The sequence below is a fragment of the Oncorhynchus mykiss genome, chromosome 15 (genome assembly GCF_013265735.2).
Source record: "Oncorhynchus mykiss isolate Arlee chromosome 15, USDA_OmykA_1.1, whole genome shotgun sequence".
Lineage (NCBI taxonomy): Eukaryota > Metazoa > Chordata > Actinopteri > Salmoniformes > Salmonidae > Oncorhynchus > Oncorhynchus mykiss.
In genome coordinates this window covers 8077730-8095803 of record NC_048579.1, presented here as the reverse complement: position 1 = coordinate 8095803, position 18074 = coordinate 8077730, and the positions used below count along the sequence as shown (strand labels likewise).

The 18074-nt window shown below is 42.6% G+C and overlaps 1 protein-coding gene across 2 annotated transcripts in view; it reads right to left on the bottom strand.

Annotated features, from left to right (window-relative positions):
- Positions 1–1384: 1384 nt before the first annotated feature.
- The window catches only part of LOC110490897 (netrin-G1-like), a 195314-nt gene continuing 178624 nt past the window's right edge, over positions 1385–18074 (bottom strand). For both annotated transcript variants that reach the window (XM_036945701.1, XM_036945702.1), the window contains one exon: positions 1385–2651. In XM_036945701.1, coding sequence (XP_036801596.1) covers positions 2419–2651 — 233 coding nt within the window. In that variant the 3' untranslated portion in view covers positions 1385–2418. The remainder of the gene's footprint in view (positions 2652–18074) is intronic.

Genomic DNA, 18074 nt, shown 5'->3' with positions numbered 1-18074 from the left:
AATACTACTGTTTGTGTCTTAAAGTGCATACACATTTTTCAATTATTGTATCTTATTTAGGTTTGAAATTTCAACTGAGGAACAAGCAATGATCAACACAGCTATCTCAACGTATTTCTTAAAACTTTTATTCACTTAAATTGTTCCAGTATTAAAGCAACAAGAAAACATTTAGAATGTCCTTTGGTGGGATCTCATTACACTGTAGATATAAACCGGTATAATTTGATGCCAGCACATTGCCAATACTGAGGAAACTCTGCCCCACCAAAAGGAAATAACAGAAATTGAAACAGTTTACAGTAGTTTTCATCAGGAGTAGACACAGTAACAAGTTGCCTTTTTAACACTGCTTGGTCAATAGTACAAAATAAGTTATTACATGTTGTTTTTGCTCTGTGAAGAAAATAACTGATGATTCCTTTAGCACTTTGTCAGCTCAAGTGAACACACACTTTGACCAAGGTATCAGGTAAAATAAATATACAGATGGTCAGATTTATTTTGGAAGGTATTACACATGTGCGTCACTAACATTGGACAAAATATCTTTCAACTGACAAGGGTTACAGAGTAACGTTCACAAAAGCACAGGTCAGTGGAGGGAGGGGCTGGGTAGGACTGGATGGGTGGGCTGGGTAGGACTGGATGGAGGGGCTGGGTAGGACTGGATGGAGGGAGTGGATAGGACTGGATGGAGGGGCTGGGTAGGAGGGTGGGGCTGGGTAGGACTGGATGGAGGGAGTGGATAGGACGAGGGATGGGCTGGATAGGACTGGAGGGAGGTGCTGGGTAGGAGGGTGGGGCTGGGTAGGACTGGATGGAGGGATGGATAGGACTGGAGGGAGGGGCTGGGTAGGACTGGAGGGAGGGGCTGGGTAGGACTGGATGGAGGGGCTGGGTAGGACTGGATGGAGGGGCTGGATAGGACTGGATGGAGGGGCTGGGTAGGACTGGATGGAGGGGCTGGGTAGGACTGGAGGGAGGGGCTGGGTAGGACTGGAGGGAGGGGCTGGATAGGACTGGATGGAAGGGCTGGGTAGGACTGGAGGGAGGGGCTGGGTAGGAGGGTGGGGCTGGGTAGGACTGGATGGAGGGATGAATAGGACTGGAGGGAGGGGCTGGGTAGGACTGGATGGAGGGGCTGGGTAGGACTGGATGGAGGGGCTGGATAGGACTGGATGGAGGGGCTGGGTAGGACTGGATGGAGGGGCTGGGTAGGACTGGAGGGAGGGGCTGGGTAGGACTGGAGGGAGGGGCTGGGTAGGACTGGATGGAGGGGCTGGGTAGGACTGGAGGGAGGGGCTGGGTAGGACTGGATGGAGGGGCTGGGTAGGACTGGATGGAGGGGCTGGATAGGACTGGATGGAGGGGCTGGGTAGGACTGGATGGAGGGGCTGGGTAGGACTGGAGGGAGGGGTAGGACTGGATGGAGGGGCTGGGTAGGAGCTAGGGGCTGGATAGGGCTGGAGGGAGGGAGGGGGACAGCCGAGAAATATAGGGAGATAGAGAAGTAGGAACAGGAGGACAGAAAGATAAATAGAGAGAGAGAGACAGAGAGAGAGACAGAATTAGAAAAGGAGAGAGAGAGATAGACTTGGGTAAGATTTGTGGCAGTCTGGATGGATTACCTTATATCCACAATATACTGACAGCAAAGAATGCTTACATTTCCTTTTTTATTTTATTATTTTTCCTCCGGCTCGATTTCTCTTTTTTTTAAATGTATTTTTCAAATCAGCATGGGTAGGGACAGTTTTATGTAGTCAGCCAGTCAGTCAGCCAGTCAGTCAGCCAGTCAGTCAGCCAGTCAGTTAGCCAGTCAGTTAGCAAGTCAGTTAGTCAGTCAGTTCAGCCCAGAAGCAGTTCAGTGCAGCCAGCATCAAACCCCTGGGAACAGGGGCAGCTAGCAGCTGCTGGCCTTGCTATCTAGAGCTTGTTGCCGCTGATTGGTTCACAGCTGCTGTTGCCGTGGCGATAAGAGAGGAAGTGAGTAAAGTGTCTGTCATCCCCAGTCCCACCTTTTGACAGTAAGGGGGAAATGTCTCTGGTATGGCTTAGGTCACTGGTCTCCGTTGTCGAACTGGTTTGACTTTTTATGAAGCAAATGCTCAAGTTAAACTCTTTTTTTAAATATCTGGTATTTACTCTAATTTTTATATATGCTTTATTTTATTTCCTTAAATTAAAGTTTTGTGTTCATTCTGGCACGTTTCCTTACAGACAGTGTGTGTCCTTGCTGTGTCTGGTGGACAGCTCGTACAGTACATTACAGTACAGTAGAATGAACTCATGGGTGTTGTAGTTCTGGTTGCAGTTGTAGTTCTGGTTGTTGTTGTAGTTGATTATTGAGCAGTACGCTCCACCAGTTCAGAATAGACAGTAGGTCTATGGTTCTCAGAGCAGAGTAGGCCAGGGTCAGTAGGAGGCCCCTCTGAGCAGCATCCAGCCCAGCAGCAGCAGGGTGGGGAGCGATGTAGACGAGAGGGCGGCTTGACCCGAGTTGGGCCCACCACAGCTCCCCAGCTCCGACTCACAGCGGGGCTTCTCACACAGCAGGCCCGTGTAGGCCGGGGTACACTGGCACCTCAGGTTGTTCAGACACACACCACCGTTCTGACAGCGCAGGAGCTCGTTGTCACACACTCGGGCTGGGAGTGAAAAGGAGAGAAATGTTTGACTCACATTTATATATATATATATATATATATATATATAGAAACACACACACCTGGAGAAGCAGACGGTGCACTGCTCACTACTCTGACTGTTATGTTGATATACAAAAAGTCCTGTGATCTGAGCTGATTTCATCTCATGGTCTAGGCAGTGCAAAAACTCAAGCTAACAGCATTAAGTTGAATTAAGCATTTTCAGGACTTTGCAGATCAATTTTCAATAACATGTATTTATTACGTGCAGAATTACCAGTGATACAATTCATAGACGTCAGTAATTTATACTGGTTAGTAAAAAAAAAACAACAACAACAACAACGTGCCATTTTAACAGTAGAAAGACTGAACTGAAATACAGCAAACTAAAACGGTACTAGAGACTGTCAAATATTTTTTAAACCATCTGATTCCCACAGTTCAGAGGACAGGCAGGATAAGGATGGGAGTAGACCACAGTTCAGAGGACAGGCGGGATAAGGATGGGAGAAGACCACAGTTCAGAGGACAGGCAGGATAAGGATGGGAGAAGACCACAGTTCAGAGGACAAGCAGGATAAGGATGGGAGAAGACAACAGTTCAGAGGACAGGCAGGATAAGGATGGGAGAAGACCACAGTTCAGAGGACAAGCAGGATAAAGATGGGAGAAGACCACAGTTCAGAGGACAGGCAGGATAAGGATAAGGATGGGAGAAGACCACCGTTCAGAGGACAGGCAGGATAAGGATGGGAGACCACAGTTCAGAAGACAGGCAGGATAAGGATGGGAGAAGACCACAGTTCAGAGGACAGGCAGGATAAGGATGGGAGAAGAACACAGTTCAGAGGACAGGCAGGATAAGGATGGGAGAAGACCACAGTTCAGAGGACAGGCATGATAAGAATGGGAGAAGACCACAGTTCAGAAGACAGGTAGGATAAGGATGGGAGAAGACCACAGTTCAAAGGACAGGCAGGATAAGGATGGGAGAAGACCACAGTTCAGAAGACAGGCAGGATAAGGATGGGAGAAGACCACAGTTCAAAGGACAGGCAGGATAAGGATGGGAGAAGAACACAGTTCAGAGGACAGGCAGGATAAGGATGGGAGAAGACCACCGTTCAGAGGACAGGCAGGATAAGGATGGGAGAAGACCACAGTTCAAAGGACAGGCAGGATAAGGATGGGAGAAGAACACAGTTCAAAGGACAGGCAGGATAAGGATGGGAGAAGAACACAGTTCAAAGGACAGGCAGGATAAGGATGGGAGAAGACCACAGTTCAAAGGACAGGCAGGATAAGGATGGGAGAAGAACACAGTTCAAAGGACAGGCAGGATAAGGATGGGAGAAGAACACAGTTCAAAGGACAGGCAGGATAAGGATGGGAGAAGAACACAGTTCAAAGGACAGGCAGGATAAGGATGGGAGAAGAACACAGTTCAAAGGACAGGCAGGATAAGGATGGGAGAAGACCACAGTTCAAAGGACAGGCAGGATAAGGATGGGAGAAGACCACAGTTCAGAAGACAGGCAGGATAAGGATGGGAGAAGACCACAGTTCAAAGGACAGGCAGGATAAGGATGGGAGAAGACCACAGTTCAGAAGACAGGTAGGATAAGGATGGGAGAAGACCACAGTTCAAAGGACAGGCAGGATAAGGATGGGAGAAGACCACAGTTCAGAAGACAGGCAGGATAATGATGGGAGAAGACCACAGTTCAAAGGACAGGCAGGATAAGGATGGGAGAAGACCACAGTTCAAAGGACAGGCAGGATAAGGATGGGAGAAGACCACAGTTCAGAGGACAGGCAGGATAAGGATGGGAGAAGAACACAGTTCAAAGGACAGGCAGGATAAGGATGGGAGAAGACCACAGTTCAGAAGACAGGTAGGATAAGGATGGGAGAAGACCACAGTTCAGAAGACAGGCAGGATAAGGATGGGAGAAGACCACAGTTCAGAAGACAGGCAGGATAAGGATGGGAGAAGACCACAGTTCAAAGGACAGGCAGGATAAGGATGGGAGAAGACCACAGTTCAGAAGACAGGCAGGATAAGGATGGGAGAAGACCACAGTTCAAAGGACAGGCAGGATAAGGATGGGAGAAGACCACAGTTCAGAGGACAGGCAGGATAAGGATGGGAGAAGACCACAGTTCAGAGGACAGGCAGGATAAGGATGGGAGAAGACCACTGTTCAGGGAGAAGACTACAATCTATAAGACCAGACATGTATTAAGACCATGTTGTTTTCACAATTGTCACAATGCCAGACCATGATGCATTGCAGTAAGGTAGCAGTTTTATTTCCAACACGATTGTGTCAAACATGTTGTCTTGCCCATTTCTCTTCCTGCTGCAGTGAATGAAACTTTTCTTGTTGTGCCGGTCAAAATGGACGCCTGGTCTTTCAGCACTATCTGGAAGATACACAACTGGCAACAATCATTTACTTATTCCCATTCCAAAACAGGTCATTTCATTCTGTAATGGATAGAGCATGGACGGGCAAATTTGATGGGAGTGGGGGCCACAACATGAGGGGCCGCAGTGGCTCACGGGGTCTGCATACCCACACATGCAATCAACTGACTTCTGCAATCGATCCATTTGTGCAGTTAAACTACATACATCTCTTAACTAAATGCATTATACCAGTAGCTAGGGCCGGCCCTAGCATTTTGGGGGCCTTAAGTGAGTTCTACTAAAGTTCTACTAACTTTTATTTTCAGTTTTCCAGCATGGGGCAGAGAGAATATTTTCTGTTTTAAAGCTAATTTCCAGCTATTGTATACATTTTGCCATGACTTATGCCATGATAATATGATATCGGAGTGGGAGTGACTAACAAAATCTATTGGGGCCCCCTGGAGGTTAGGGCCCCTGGGCACGCGCACTGTTTTTCCGATCGGTATCCGGGGGTAATTACAAAAACTACTAATGTAACAACCAAATTTGGAAATGCCACCTTGTGTATTATACTATTCTAACTGTCAACAGTAAGTTGAGACTGAGTTATTTTGTGTCGTTCTCTAATTGGCCATTCCAATCAGAACATGTTCCTTTTATGATTGCCACTACATTCATTAGCAAAATGGTGAAGGAGCCATTCGCTGTGCGTCATTTTGCGGCGCCAGACCACGGATGGGTCTATACCATGTAACGAATCGCAGCTCTGCATAAAGTTTCCCCACAGCCCCCGGGCCTTTTCCAAAACACTGAACTGACTTTAGATGAGTTGAGTTGAGAGTTAGGTGGGAAGTGGTATATTTAGAGCCGGGGACACCAAGGCCAGTCTATTCCCAATGGAGCCAAGCTGTCAAGCAAGCTGCAGGCAAACAAACCAACAAACTCAGCCCAGCACAAAACAAAAACAACTGATGGGGTGAGACAAATAAACAGTGTTATACGAGCAGGCTAGGGCCAAACCACCTCAACGTCGCACAACAAGAGATAGCTCATTGAGCTCTTCATGAAAGTAGACTACAATGTGAAAAAGCTAATATCACAAGAATGACTGACACCAAGCAGTCTTCCATCACACCATATCCACAGCTGCAGGTAAGACCTTCTGATTTTATGACAACCTCTTTAAAGGCTATATGTGATACAGTAATAACACTGTATGTAATAGTCTTTGCGACCCAACAGAGCCTGTCAAAAGACTACAAGTTCCAGAATCCTACCATCAGTTTGTGTTTGTCATCCAGCATGCCCAAGAATGGTTTCTCCTTTACAATGCAAATGAGACTATTAATGCAACGTTACCAAGGAAATCATTATATGGAAGGCTTGATATTAACAGCCAATATATGACACCTGACAATGACGGCACAGATTCATTCATGTTTTATCATCTGCTCCGTCTGTATCAGAGAAATGCTGTCAGGGAAAAGTGCAGGAAGACCAACCTGTTAATGGGATGTGCGTTCCCCGTTGAGGGTCAATCAAGTGATTTAATTAAAAATACATGTTTTACCCCTAGAGCCTCTGATGTTATCATGACAAGAACAAGACTCTATTAATAACACATCCACCTTTTTGTTTTGTCCATACATTTGAATCTCCCATTGCCCTTTGCAAAAATAGAATTATTTAGCAAACGGAGGCCTGACAAGACAAGAGGATGGTGTGTGCATATTCATTCTCTATCTACAAGCCAGTCATTTTGGTGAGACCTAGGCCCTAGACAAATGCAATTCCTACCACATAGATGCTTCTTACTGATACTCGAATAATACAAGCAGATTTGAAATAAGGACCAGAAACGCAGTGGAAAGGGAGAGGAGACATTAACTACTTTTTATTTTCACCTTTCAGCACTATCTGGAACTAGCAACAATCATTTTCTTTTTTTCACCTTTAGTCAGTTAAGAACAAATTCTTATTTTCTATGACGGCCTAGGAACAGTGGGTTGACTGGTCTAGGAACAGTGGGCTAATTGGTCTAGGAACAGTGGGCTAACTGGTCTAGGAACAGTGGGTTAACTGGTCTAGGAACAGTGGGTTAACTGGTCTAGGAACAGTGGGTTAACTGGTCTAGGAACAGTGGGTTAACTGGTCTAGGAACAGTGGGCTAACTGGTCTAGGAACAGTGGGGTTAACTGGTCTAGGAACAGTGGGGTTAACTGGTCTAGGAACAGTGGGTTAACTGGTCTAGGAACAGTGGGCTTAACTGGTCTAGGAACAGTGGGTTAACTGGTCTAGGAACAGTGGGTTAACTGGTCTAGGAACAGTGGGTTAACCTTCAATACACATATTAAAAGTGTACTTTAAGTGAATTGTTTTTCAGTCTTTTAGTATGCTATATGTTAAACTGTCATTGAATTTAAACATCACTAAAACTGTGCTTCCATTTCAAACGCTTTAATTGTAATTTCGTATATTCATTCAAAATACACTTGGATTTTTTTTTTTTTTTTCGTTGAAGCATTGATGTTTTTCATGACACTCTGCTTGTGTGTGATCAAGTACACTTGCAAAAGTATTCTTACCCCTTGGATTTCTTCACATTTTATTGTGTTATTAAGTGGTATTAAAATTGATTTATTTTGTCATTTGTTGTCAACAATGAACTGAAAATATACTAATTCCAAAGTGAAAATAAAATAAGAGGCCGGTGGTGATTGTAAAACCGTTCAATGGCTGCGATGGGAGAAGACAGGATGGATCAACAACATTGTAGTTACTCCACAGTAATGATTTACATGACATATGCACAGCATCCATATTGTAAACAAACGCTGCACTAAAGTAATACTGCAAAAAATAAATAAAAAAATGTTGTTCTAAATTAAAAGCCGTATGTTTGGGGAAAATCCAACACAACACATCACTGAGTAACTACCGCCTTATTTACCAAGCATGGTGGTGGCTGCATCATGGTATGGGTATGCATGACAATGGCAAATAATGGGGAGTTTTTCCGGATAAAAATAAATGGTATGGAGCTAAGCACAGGCAAAATCCTAGAGAAAAACCTTCTTCAGTCTGATTTATAACAGACACTGGGAGAGTTCACCTTTAATCAGGACAATAACACAAAGGGCAAATATAATGGGAGTGTCTTACCAAGAAGACAGTGAATGTTCCTGATATAACGGGAGTGTCTTACCAAGAAGACAGTGAATGTTCCTGATATAACGGGAGTGTCTTACCAAGAAGACAGTGAATGTTCCTGATATAACGGGAGTGTCTTACCAAGAAGACAGTGAATGTTCCTGATATAACGGGAGTGTCTTACCAAGAAGACAGTGAATGTTCCTGATATAACGGGAGTGTCTTACCAAGAAGACAGTGAATGTTCCTGATATAACGGGAGTGTCTTACCAAGAAGACAGTGAATGTTCCTGATATAACGGGAGTGTCTTACCAAGAAGACAGTGAATGTTCCTGATATAACGGGAGTGTCTTACCAAGAAGACAGTGAATGTTCCTGATATAACGGGAGTGTCTTACCAAGAAGACAGTGAATGTTCCTGATATAACGGGAGTGTCTTACCAAGAAGACAGTGAATGTTCCTGATATAACGGGAGTGTCTTACCAAGAAGACAGTGAATGTTCCTGATATAACGGGAGTGTCTTACCAAGAAGACAGTGAATGTTCCTGATATAACGGGAGTGTCTTACCAAGAAGACAGTGAATGTTCCTGATATAACGGGAGTGTCTTACCAAGAAGACAGTGAATGTTCCTGATATAACGGGAGTGTCTTACCAAGAAGACAGTGAATGTTCCTGATATAACGGGAGTGTCTTACCAAGAAGACAGTGAATGTTCCTGAGTGGCCAAGTTACAGTTTTGACTTAAATATGTTTGAAAATCTATGGTATGCTTTTAAAACTGCTGTGTAGCCATCAGCACCAACATCTTTTCAGAGCTTGAAGAATTAGGGGCTAACGGGCTACATAAAATTGCACAATCCAGGTGTGTGAAGAGACTTACCCAAGAGGACTCACTGCTGTAATCTCTGCCAACGGTGTTTCTAGCAAGGAGCTGAAAACTTACGCAATGACTAGATTTTAGTTATTTAATTTATATCAATCTTAAAATAATAATAATAGTGATAATATAAAATCTTCCACTTTGAGTATTTTATGTAGATTGTTGAGCAAAAAAAATTAAAATACAATTAAATAAATTTTAATTCCGCTTTGTAACTACAAAATGTGAATAAATCCAAGGGGTATGAAAACCTGTAGTTTCAGTGCCAATAATGAGTTGAGAAGTACTAATAAAAATCAAAAAAAGTTATAATAATAAATATTACACTTATAACGATTACTAATTGCACAGCTGAGGAACATAGTTCCTGAGAGTATACTTTTTCATATCTCAAGATAATATACTTATGTATACTTTCAAAAAAAGGATATTTAATTAACGTTAAATGTCCTCAAAATATATTCAAAGTATACTTTCAAAAATACGTGTGCACAAAATTGTCCCATCATCCTTTGCTGCAACTGAAGATTTGATTTCTAATATGATAATATTGTTCCACATATTCAGCTTTTGTAATTGTTTTGCTGTTCATTTTCAAACTTAAATAATGTTGTACTTTTAATTACAACATATTTCACATTTTATTGAAATCTTCATCTGTTACCTGTAATGTGAACAACTAAAATACTGGAATGCCAATGGTGCACAGTTCACACCCACAACTGCTTTGTAGCATGATAACATTGGCTGAGAAGAGGCTAGCCACGTTTCTGTTAGGTTAGCCACATTTCTGTTAGCCACGTTCTGTTAGCCACGTTTCTGTTTGGTTAGCCACGTTTCTGTTAGGTTAGCCACGTTTCTGTTAGGTTAGCCACATTTCTGTTAGCCACGTTCTGTTAGCCACGTTTCTGTTTGGTTAGCCACGTTTCTGTTTGGTTAGCCACGTTTCTGTTAGGTTAGCCACGTTTCAGTTAGGTTAGCCACGTTTCTGTTAGGTTAGATCAAGCTAACCTTTACATGGTAATTACATGTGACTAGCCATGTCTTTGTAAAAGTATATATAAACAAAATTATAAATACACTTTTTTTGTAAAGAAAATAATTTTCCAATTTATGAGAAATACACAGAAAAGGTACTTAAGGTGTATTCAAAGTATATTTGTTTTTCTCTTTATCTAATATATAAGAATATACTTAAGTACAGAAGAAGTTTCCCAAATTAGATACTTTGTGTTTAATATACTTAATAAATATGCTAATAAAATAAAATTAAATGCGTTAAATGTATTTAAAATGGATCCAATTTAGATAATTTTAAATATACTTCAAAAATGTTAATGAAGTATGATTAGTATATATAAAAAATAAAATAAAAATGTGCTTCTGTCTAAAGACTGCATTAGTCAGACCAAAAGAGGCTGAAATGATTCTCAGGTCTCTACCGTCAGGTGTTGAGAGATTTAGAAAAAAACGTATTCCACTTGCAGGAGAGTTACCTGTTCCCTGATGCCCTAGTCATGTTGCAGAGCCCAGGAGATGTGGCCTTCCGCACACACGACACACACCACCTTCATTTTGGTCCGCTGCTCACAGCCTAACTTTAGCGGTTGGAGCTAAGGTAGGCTGCAGTAAGTGAAGGGTACAGTTCTTACAATACATCTATATTCTTATAAAGCCTTTTTTTTTTCCAGCCGAGGGTACAGCTACTACAATCTAGGGCCCTTTTTCATCTTGAGGATTAGTATGACAAAATCATTCAAGCATATTGTGGCCAAGGACAAGGCATGGTTGAAAATAGCCCCATGTCAGACTATATAAGTTGCTCTAAAGTGAAGATAGTAGACTGTTGAAGAACAGGGGTGGCAATCTTACCAGCCCTGTTCCTTCCAATCTCTCACGTTCACCATCCCATATGTGTAAACAGACGCTGTGCAGAGAATAAACTGTGAGATGTATTGGTTTTGTCTTCAATATGAGGGATAATATTTAGAGAAGGAAACCAATGAGTTAGGTGTGCCTCTTTGAGAACGGGCTCTATTTGACCAGAGATTGTAGTTTTAATTGCATTCTCCAGTCTGCCAGCAGACTGAGATGATCCTATGAGGTAGGTAGAATCGAGTGAAATCTGAGGGGAACCATATATAGGTCTACATTAATTAATGTAGGTAAGGACTCATTTATAATGGGCCATATTGTTTGGTAATGTAGGTTTATGTATAGCTTTTACAGCGTTTGAAATTGTATAGCCTCGTGACACATAGTCATCAACCAAAATGATAAGCCTCTCCATTGTTTGTTCATTGGCAATCTACATAATCACTGTACACAGCCCATCTGTAAATAGCCCATCCAACTACCTCATCCCCATACTGTACATAGCCCATCTGTAAATAGCCCATCCAACTACCTCATCCCCATACTGTACATAGCCCATCTGTAAACAGCCCATCCAACTACCTCATGCCCATACTGTACACAGCCCATCTGTAAATAGCCCATCCAACTACCTCATCCCCATACTGTACACAGCCCATCTGTAAATAGCCCATCCAACTACCTCATCCCCATACTGTACACAGCCCATCTGTAAATAGCCCATCCAACTACCTCATCCCCATACTGTACATAGCCCATCTGTAAACAGCCCATCCAACTACCTCATGCCCATACTGTACATAGCCCATCTGTAAATAGCCCATTCAAACACCTCATCCCCATATACTGTATTTTTTTTTTCTGCTCTTTTGTACAACAGTATTTCTACTTGCACATCCTCATCTGTACATCTATCACTCCAGTGTTAATTGCTAAATTGTAATTACTTCTCCACTATGGCCTATTTATTGACTTACCTCCTTACTTCATTTGCACACACTGTATACAGATTTTCTATTGTGTTATTGACTGTACGCTTGTTTATCCCATGTGTAACTCTGTGTCGTTGTTTTTGTCACACTGCTTTGCTTTATCTTGGCCAGGTCACAGTTGTAAATGAGAACTTGTTCTCAACTTGCCTACCTGGTTAAATAAAGGTGAAGTATATATATTTTTCAAATGCATGATTGCACATATACAGTGTCGAAGACAGTTTTTCTAAAACCTTACTTCCATCCAGCTATGTATAATTATTGTGCTTGAACCGTTGATGTGTGTCTAGCTAGTGTGGTTAGACTGGTTTCACTGAGCAGATACAAAGAGCATTCTCACTAAGACAAGACAACCTCCTAGCTAGCCTGGATAGACAGGTTTCACTGAGCAGATACAAAGAACATTCTCACTAAGACAACCTCCTAGCTAGCCTGGATAGACTGGTTTCACTGAGCAGATTCAAAGAACATTCTCACTAAGACAACCTCCTAGCTAGCCTGGATAGACTGGTTTCACTGAGCAGATTCAAAGAACATTCTCACTAAGACAACCTCCTAGCTAGCCTCAATAGACTGGTTTCACTGAGCAGATACAAAGAACATTCTCACTAAGACAACCTCCTAGCTAGCCTGGATAGACTGGTTTCACTGAGCAGATACAAAGAACATTCTCACTAAGACAACCTCCTAGCTAGCCTGGATAGACTGGTTTCACTGAGCAGATTCAAAGAACATTCTCACTAAGACAACCTCCTAGCTAGCCTGGATAGACTGGTTTCACTGAGCAGATTCAAAGAACATTCTCACTAAGACAACCTCCTAGCTAGCCTGGATAGACTGGTGTCACTGAGCAATTACAAAGAGCATTGTCATTAAGACAGTCTCGAATCAAATCAAATGTTGTTTGTCACGTGCGCCGAATACAACAGGTGTAGTAGACCTTACAGTGAAATGCTTATTATCAAGCCCTTAACCAACAATGCAGTTTTAAGAAAATAACAACAACAAAAACAGTAAGAGATAAGAATAACAAATAATTAAAGAGCAGCAGTAAATAACAATAGTTATACAGGGGGTACCGGTAGAGTGTCAATGTGCGGGGGCACCGGTTAGTCGAGGTAAGGGAGGTAATATGTACATAGAGTAATATAAACATAGGTAGAGTAGCAGCAGCGTAGATGAGGGGGGGCAATGCAAATAGTCTGGATAGCCACTTGATTAGCTGTTCAGGAGTCTTATGGCTTTTGGGAAGAAGCTATTTAGAAACTTCTTGGACCTAGACTTGGTGCTCCGGTACTGCTTGTAGTGAGGTAGCAGAGAGAACAGTCTATGACTAGGGTGAATGGAGTCTGACAATTTTTTGGGCCTTCCTCTGACACCGCCTGGTATAGATGTACTGGATGGCAGGAAGCTTGGTCCTGGTGATGTACTGGGCCTATACGCACTACCCTCTGTAGTGCCTTGCGGTTGGAGGCCGAGCAGTTGCCATACCAGTCATTGATGCAACCAGTCAGGATGCTCTCGATGGTGCAGCTGTAAAACTTTTTGAGGATCTGAGGACCCATGCAGGACCAATGCCAAATCTTTTCAGTCTCCTGAGGGGGAACAGGTTTTGTCGTGCCCTCTTCATGACTGTCTTGATGTGTTTGGACCATGATAGTTTGTTGGTGATGTGGACACCAAACAACTTGAAGCTCTCAACCTGCTCCACTACAGCCCCGTCGAGGAGAATGGGGGCGTGCTCGGACCTCCTTTTCCTGTAGTCCACAATCATCTTTGTCTTGATCACGTTGAGGGAGAGGTTGTTGTCTTTGCACCACAAGGTCAGGTCTCTGACCTCCTCCTTATAGGCTGTCTCATTGTTGTCGGTGATCAGTTCTACCACTGTTGTGTCATCAGCAAATTTAATGATGGTGTTGGAGTCGTGCCTGGCCGTGCAGTCATGAGTGAACATGGAGTACAGGAGGGGACTGAGAATGCACCTCTGAGGGGCACTCGTGTTGAGAATCAGCGTGGCGGATGTGCTGTTACCTTCCCTTGCCACCTGGAGGCGGCCCGACAGGAAGTCCATAATCCAGTTGCAGAAGGAGGTGTTTAGTCCCAGGGTCCTTAGCTTAGTGATGAGCTTTGAGGGCACTATGGTGTTGAACGCTGAGCTGTAGTCAATTAATAGGAATCCTCACATAGTGTTTCCTTTTGTCCAGGTGGGAAAGGACAGTGTGGAGTGAAATAGAGATTGCATCATCATCATCATCTCTTTTCCGCCACTAGAGACAGTAGCAGCAACATTATGTACAAAACAAGTTACGAACAACGTGAAAAAACTAACAAATTAGCATGGTTGGTTAAGAGCCGATAAGCAGGCAGCCATCCCCTCTGGCACCATCATTCTGCTACCCACAATGCATGTGTGATTGTGATGGTGGGAATGCTGCCAGTCACACTCTGATAGACTGTCTTCTTTAACCATGTAAGAGTGATACAGACTCTCCAATGGCAGTTCAGCGCCAAGCAAGTGCTGGCCAAAAGGTATCCTGTTGGTTAAAAGGTATCCTGTTGGTTAAAAGGTATCCTGTTGGTTATGGTGAAAAAGTCTAAACATCCAGTGAGAGGTTGACCTGTTTGATGACACTTGTGGATCAGCAAACCCACATTGACTGTATCAGGCACTCTATGCTAGTAGAATAATACACTGACCTATGGATATCCCTTCTCTACTTAATACTAATGATAATGATAATGCTGCCTGTAAATAGAAACTGTTGGGACAACACACTGGCACTTGAACACTGGAGTAGCTACACGCTGGCATTGGCCAGCATTATCTGGACATGAGGGTAAAGCAGACAGCGATGGTGGAGAGAGAGAGAGAGGGCTGCTCAAACAGATACCCTGCAGTCCCTGTCATGCTACAGCCAGTCAATATTAGCTCATCTGTTGTGTTCTAGGTTTCAGCTCAGCTGAATAACTGATTTCAAAGCATCGAACAGTGGAAACCGAGGGAAAATGTTTTAGGTCGAAATCTCTGCAGTTAAAGCGGCACAACCTTGAGTCTTAAATTCAGGGTGAATAATTGAAAAACAGCTAATTTCTGGTTAGTCAATGTTAGTCAGGGTTAAATCCATAGGCCTACTCCCCGCATTAGTGGGGACAATTCAAGCTGAACATGCCTACAAGTCCAAGCAGTGGCAACAAAAAGGAGAAAGTAGGTAATGAGAGAGAAAGAGGTAGCGATAGAGCTAGAGATACAGTAGAGAGATAGAGATAGAGGTAGATATACAGTGGAGAGACAGAGATAGAGGTAGAGATGCAGTAGAGAGACAGAGATATAAGTAGAGATGCAGTAGAGAGACAGAGATATAAGTAGATATACAGTAGAGAGACAGAGATATAAGTAGATATACAGTAGAGAGATAGAGATAGAGGTAGAGGAAGAGGGACAGCTATAGAGGTAGAGATATATTAGAGAGATAACGATAGAGGTAGAGATACAGTAGAGAGATAGCGAGAGGTACTGGTTGGGGTCCGAGCAGAGTTACAAGAGGGGTGTGGTTCTACTTACATTTGCAGCCATTGTCCCACAAATATCCTGGCAGACAATCTCGACACTTAGCCCCTGTAGTTCCCGCCTTACATTTACAAAATCCTGTGCCATTACAGTGAACACTGTCTGAGCCAGAAGGATTACAACTACAGCCTGTAGAAACAAGGCACAAACATGCTGGAGTACAGGGTGGTGATTTGGCTTCTTAGAGCAGAGACTCCTGCCTTTCACTATCACTGAGTAACAGACATCTATTTCTAAGCAACATATTACGTAGAGAATTAATACTTGAGACATTAAGCGCTGTAAACATTGTATGGATAATTTAAACATTTTTGGCATTTTAACAAGTTACATTCACAGTGATATAAGCAAAACCTTCTTTTCTTAAATATGGTAGCCATATTTAAAAAAAGGACAATGACATTAAGTCTACATATTTTCTCTCTGACAAGTTTTTTCTGATGTGAAAGTTAGAGGGAAACCATGACGACAGAGAAGGTGGGACAGAGACAGTAGATGTAGATAGAGATGGCATAAGGATGAAGGATTACATAGCCTGGACTTGTCAAGGATGATTCAGAGAAAGTTTGAAATGTGTTGAAAGTGGCACCGTAACATTGAAATGGGCATTGTTGTACTGTAATATACAGTACCAGTCAAACGTTTAGACACACCGACTCATTCAAGGGATTTTCTTTATTTTTACTTTTGTCTACATTGTAGAATAATAGTGAAGACATCAAACCTATGAAAAAGCACAAATGGAATCATGTAGTAACCAAAAAAGTGTTAAACAAATCCAAATATATTTATTTTTGAGATTCTTCAAAGTAGCCACCCTTTTCCTTGATGACAGCTTTGCACTCTCTTGGCATTCTCTTAACCAGCTTCACCTGGAATGATTTTCCAACAGTCTTGAAGGAGTTCCCACATATGCTGAGCCCTTGTTGGCTGCTTTTCCTTCACTCTGCGGTCCAATTAATCTAAAACCATCTCAATTGGGTTGAGGTCGGGTGATTGTGGAGGCCAGGTCATATGATGCAGCACTCCATCACTCTCCTTCTTGGTCAAATAGCCCTTACACAGCCTGGAGGTGTGTTGGGTCATTGTCCTGTTCAAAAACAAATGATAGTTCCACTAAGCGCAAACCAAATGGGATGGCATATCGCTGCAGAATGCTGTGGTAGCAATGCTGGTTAAGTGTGCCTTGAATTGTAAATAAATCACTGACTGTGTCACCAGCAAAGCACCCCCACACCATCACGCCTCCTCCTCCCTGCTTTACAGTGGGAACCACACATTCGGAGATCATCTATTCACCTACTCTGCGTCTCACAAAGACACGGCAGTTGGAACCAAAAATCTCAAATTTGGACTAATCAAACCAAAGGACAGATTTCCACTGGTCTAATGTCCATTGCTTGTGTTTCTTGGCACAACCAATTCTCTTCTTCTTATTGGTGTCCTTTAGTAGTGGTTCTTTGCAGCAATTCGACCATGAAGGCTTGATTCACGCAGTCTCCTCTGAACAGTTGATGTTGAGATGTGTCTGTTACTTTAACTATGTGAATAAATTATTTGGGCTGCAATATATGAGGGTGGTAACTCTAATGAACTTATCCTCTGCAGCAGAGGTAACTCTGGGTCTGCCTTTCCTGTGGCAGTCCTCATGAGAGCCAGTTTCATCATAGTGTTTGATGGTTTTTGAAATTTCCGAATTGAGTGACCTTTATGTCTTAAAGTAATGACGGACTGTCATTTCTCTTTACTTATTTGAGCTGTTCTTGCCATAATATGGACTTGGTCTTTTACTAAATAGGACTATCTTCTGTATACCACCCCTACCTTTTCACAACACAACTGATTGGCTCAAATGCATTAAGAAGGAAAGAAATTCCACAAATAAACTTTTAACAAGGCACACCTGTTAATTGAAATGCATTCCAGGTGACTACCTCATGAAGCTGGTTAAGAGAATGCCAAGAGTGTGCAAAGCTGTCATCAATGCAAAGGGTGGCTACTTTGAAGATTCTATTCTATTTTGATTTGTTTAACACTTTTTTTGGTTACTACATGATTCCATATGTGTGGTCCCCCACTTATATTGCATGGGAATATAACCCTGCTGAAAACCCATAGGTTGACTTGATAAAAGTACAGGGCAAATGTGTTTTTTGTATACTGCTAATTTGACTAATACCTCAACTGGACATTATCTGGGTAAAATAATGTGTTAACAAAATGAAGCATCAACCATCATCAGCCACACCTAAAATGGCCTTCACCATCATCAACATTTAAAGCTGTAACCAAAGTTTGTTAGCATATAAGCCTTACAAAACTCTCCTTTCCCTATATGAATGTTAACCATATAGCTCTGAAGCCTTTTGTAAGATATATCTGGGTCCGAAATGTCACTCTATTCCCTATAGGGATGAGGTAAAAAGTAGTGCACTATGTAGGGAATAGGGTGCCATTCTGGTCAAAATAAGTGCACTATGTAGGGAATAGGGTGCCATTCTGGTCAAAAGAAGTGCACTATGTAGGGAATAGGG